Source organism: Octodon degus, unplaced genomic scaffold, assembly GCF_000260255.1.
Source record: "Octodon degus isolate 3935 unplaced genomic scaffold, OctDeg1.0 scaffold00176, whole genome shotgun sequence".
Lineage (NCBI taxonomy): Eukaryota > Metazoa > Chordata > Mammalia > Rodentia > Octodontidae > Octodon > Octodon degus.
In genome coordinates, this window is record NW_004524752.1 from 411,065 (window position 1) to 415,868 (window position 4,804).

At 40.3% G+C, this 4,804-nt stretch overlaps 1 protein-coding gene across 1 annotated transcript in view; it reads right to left on the reverse strand.

Moving 5' to 3' along the window:
* Rgsl1 (regulator of G protein signaling like 1) overlaps nucleotides 1-4,804 on the reverse strand; it is a 79,807-nt gene that overhangs the window by 43,350 nt on the left and 31,653 nt on the right. The window contains exon 9 of the mRNA XM_004643456.2: nucleotides 3,771-3,878. Coding sequence (XP_004643513.1) covers nucleotides 3,771-3,878 — 108 coding nt within the window. The remainder of the gene's footprint in view (nucleotides 1-3,770; nucleotides 3,879-4,804) is intronic.

Here is a 4,804-nt window from a genome sequence, read left to right on the forward strand (position 1 = left end):
AAAATAACTGATGTCAAAAAAAAGAAAAGGTGTATTATTCTTAAAAAATTAAAGCAGAGAAGAGAAGTTGTAACCAATTGCCAACATTTGTTACAAATTTATTGTAACTAATAGTGCTATATCTGTGCAAGAAAATACACATGGACCAAGTAAAGATGTGCAGAAATGAACCCACACTGACAGGGACATTAGTTTGGTGACAGAAATAGCACCACAAAGGGGGAGGTGAAGTATAAAATAAAAATAAAAATCTGGAATATCAGAGTAACTAGATTTCACATATTTGGTTGATGGAAATATAAATTTGTGCAAACACTACAAATTTATTGGAAATTCCATATTAATCTTTAATATATGTATATCTTGTGAAATATAAACTTTTGGTATATATTTGAGAGAAATGTGCTCATATGAACACAAAATAGTATGTGGAAAGATGTTCATAAGAGCCTTCTGCATGCATGTGTCAATACCTTTTGAGAAATACATTGTTAGGTGTCTTAGGATTTGTGGAATCACCACAAAGTATATTTATACGAACCTAGATGGTATAGCCTAATACACACAGTATGATACCAGCCATAGTATATGTGGTCCATTGTTGTTATATAGTAGACGATTATATTGAGTATCTCAAAACTAGACAACTCAAATGCTTGTCAGCTTTGAATGGATTGCAGCCAGGCATGCTGGTGCACACCTGTAATCCCAGCACTCAGGAGGCTGAGGCAGGAGGATCATTGTGAGTTCAGGACCAGCCTGGGATACAAACTGAGCTCTTGGCCAGCCCCAACTGCACAGTGAGGCTCTATCTCAAAAGGACAAAAACAAAACAAAACAAAATACCTTTGAATGGATTAAAAACACAATATATTTATACTTTGGATACACTATAGCATAGGATGCAAATTCAAAGAGGATGTTATTGTCACAAGAAACAATTGTTTCTTGAGTGTTACAACCAATTCTGTTCTTTTATATATCGCAGTTATACATACAGATAAACAGTATGTTTTTGTATTAAAATTTCCTGCAAAAAGAGGCTCATTAAGGGGGGGGCAATAAGAAATTGAGGTGATTATTATGGAACTTCTCTGCCTTACCAAAAATAAGTCAACAATCTCTGCATTCAACAACCTAGCTGAACTCACAAACATAACGGTGAATGACACAAGCCATGCACGAAAAAGTGCATGATGCTTGATTCAAGTTATGTTTGAAAAATATTAAGCACGTGAAGGAAACCCAGACAGAACTAAACTGCCATTATCTTTGGAAAGGAAGAAAGGATGAGTAATTAAGAGGTAGAGTGAAAGTTATATTTGTTTAATAGAACAGTTGATTAAGCATATCTTCCTTGTCTTGCTTCTCGTAATTATTAGGAAAAGAGATCAAATAAGCAATAAGCAGATAGAAAAAATCTGAGGCTGGGTTATTTGAAGTAATTTTTGAGAGTATTTCATCAAGGAAACAACTATGAGGTTTCAGCTCTTTATTTCCTTCTGTTGGGGAGGATGGCTTGAGATACTGGGGTGATAGATGCTAACTGAGTCAGGTCAGAAGGTCAGACTAAAAGGATGTGCTATGGGGCTGGTGAGATGGCTCCGTGGTCTAAAGCACCTACTTAGAACAAGCTTAAAGTACTGGGACCACGGTTCAATCCCCCAGCACCACATGCCAGCCAGCCACGACCCCTAGTGGGCTGAGCTAGCCACACACACACACACACACACACACACACACACACACACAATTAAAAAAAAAGGATGTGCTATGAACAGAATTAAAATTGTACAAATTAAATGTGTGGGAGTGGGGCCTGAAGAAACACTCAGTGAAGACATGGACATTTCTCCCACCACTACACTGAGTTAAACAAACAAACAAACTTATATGATGGCTAAACAATGAAGTTCTAAAATCATGAGTTAGGGGAGAACAAGTTAAGTGATAGCACTAAAAGGAGAAACGGGCCATAACGACCTAATGGGATGTCAGGCACTCAGGTAAGGTAAGAAGAAATTCCCCACAGGACTTCCTGCACTGCTATCTGAAGCCTACCCAGACTGAGAAGGGTGTTCACATGAAGGGCAACCTCGCTCACAGAATTCAGAACTGCAAGGAACAAAAAATATATGAAAAATTTGGTGCACTGGGAGTAGTCCAAGCCAGAGGAGGAGACCCAGGTGGGAGGACAGGGTAGCAAGCCAACATGGATTGGAATGGGGCAGATGGGAAGAACACAAAATGCCCTTGTTGCCTGGTGTGGGATAACAGAGTCCAAGCAAGATGAACAAAGGACCCATATAGGAAATGAATAATGCTTGGTGTAATGAGTTAGTACCTGGGCAGGGTGGGGAAGGATGAAAGGATGGTCAGGTACTGGGAGTCAGAGCCTCAGTGACGTGAAGAGAGTGATATATAGGGAGAAGTTATCAGATGGATCATAGTGAGGTTGGTTTCCACATAAGACAGCACCCTGGACAGAGGCAGTAGAGTCCAAATGAGATAAGGAGAATGGCTGGAGGTGCTGTCACAGGACACCAGAGTCCCAGGTAAGGGGGGAAGGCATCTGTGAGGTGTAAGTGTGGCAGTGGAGACAGAAATGAGTTACAGGGAGAGGGTCAATTAAATAAGTAGATAAATATAAGAGAGTATGAATCAGGTCTTTTGTTGCCAAAGAAGAGAGCTAGAAACATGGAAAGGAAGAAAACTAGAATGGATCCTGTGGTGTTGGACTGAAGGGAAGGTATTAGTGGAAGGTGAGAATTTTCTAGTTCTCTTAGTACTTCCTAGCCCAATCCTGATGGCAAATTGACAAGTAGGCACCCACAGCCTGTCCTGAGGACCAGGATCGCAGAGACATCAGGGCTGGGCCTCCTTGTAAGCCCTTCCAAGATCAGCAGAGTTATCAGCTAAGTAAGAGCACACTCTAGGGTGGGGAGCAGAGGAGTGATGAGAGATCTCCAGACCTCGCAGTTTTGGTCCCACACAAGTTGTACCAGTAGAGAAATCCTTTCTAGAATAAGTTTCCCAGGAAACGAAAGGAACCTGATTTCTGAAGAAAGTACTAAGAAAGGGAGAGATGTCTTTTCAAAGCAAGTGGACAGCTGTGTTGCTACTGGGTGCTACCTATATCTTCCTTTTAGGAGCAAAGCACTCATTTCTCTAGCTGCCTGGCTATTGGCCACAAACAGCTCACAGCTGAGGGTCTCCTGGGAGTTGCCTCAGCCAAAAGAAGTTGCCTGGCTCAAGATTATCTTCTCCTCCAGGGTTTCCACATCACATACGCATCAGCGTGGAAGTACAAAAGGCCAGGGCACTTGCTTCAGTGAAGGACCGCTCAGCAAGGCCTATCCTGTCCACCAAGGCCTGGTGCAACTATCCCATAGTTGAATACCTGCCTCTGCCCCATGCTACCTTCTTCACCCCCTCCTAGATGTTATCCCAAGAGCATGCCCTAACAAACATTCTTCCACAAATCTCTTATTCCAGAAAACTTGGCAGAAGATGGTTCTGTATTGTTTAAAATCCCTACTAGATAGCAAAGTAGGAATGAACAATCATGATCACCGTCATTTTTGATGATTTATAGCTGCATCCTGCTCTTGTGGTACTTGTCTATTGCTTTTCAAGATGAAATAAAAGACATAGTTATTATGTCTTGACCATATCTCCACCACAAAGTTTGGTTTTTTTCTGCTGACTGTCTCTTGCATCAGAAAATGCTCAGGTTTTGCCTAAATCTATCCTTAAGTTTAAACACTTGCCTATTTTCGGTGCTTTCTCACAGTATATTTTGTAGTCATCACTCAACTTCTCTACAGCCAACTTTGGGTTCTTAAAGCAGAGCTCTTGAAAGGTCATTTTGTTGATGTCTGTGAGGTAAGGAGACACAGGGATGAGTCTAGTTATCCACTCTGGGTTCCAAGATTCATTGACTTCTCTTGAAGCCACTGACTTACGCAAGTTATTTAAACAGGATGATGGCATTTTAATGGGATGATTTCATAAAGAATACTATTTCTAAGCCAAATTGGAAGCATGAAATACTTTCCTACTTCCCCCAGAATGTGAAGAATCTGTTTTGCTCTAGGAAGCCTGATGTTTGGTGATTTTCTGCATGAAGAATGCCAGTGTACTGGAATATGATGTTGAAAGAGCTACTAATTATTAATGCATATTCAAGAAGTAACTCATTTGAATGAATTACAACTCCTTCAAAACAACCATTTTTTTGTAGAGAGGAGATGGAAATAAATTTTGCATACCCTGCTAGTACTTCAAAATTACATGCACCTAAGGATGATGCATGGTGAATATGTTAATACCATTCTCATTTTTGGCCTTGCCTTCAGAAATTAATTTCAGATCTGACAGCTCATATGTCTGAATAAAATCAATAATTACAAATCATTGTTCTTTGAGGATGGATTATTCTTCCTAGAAACAGCCAAACATCATTTCTAGTAATGTGGTGAGCTGATATTCTTGATACAAAAATATCTTTTTGCATCAAAAATGTGGTGGGTTGAAAAGCTGAGCTAGCAAGAGGAGGTTTAGTGATATTCTGGGCAGTGGAAGAAAATCAGTACCTTGCCTTTTAGCAAAATGAAGACACTCATTTGTACTGAGTTCTGGTGCATAGAGTATATCTAATTGCACTGTGTTCTCCTGGACCTCTCTATGCAATGTATTACTTTTGAGACTGTTTTTTGGTCTCCTTTTTGTCTCCCTCCCTTCCTTCCTTCCTTCCTTCCTTCCTTCCTTCCTTCCTTCCTTCCTTCCTTCCTTCCTTCCTTCC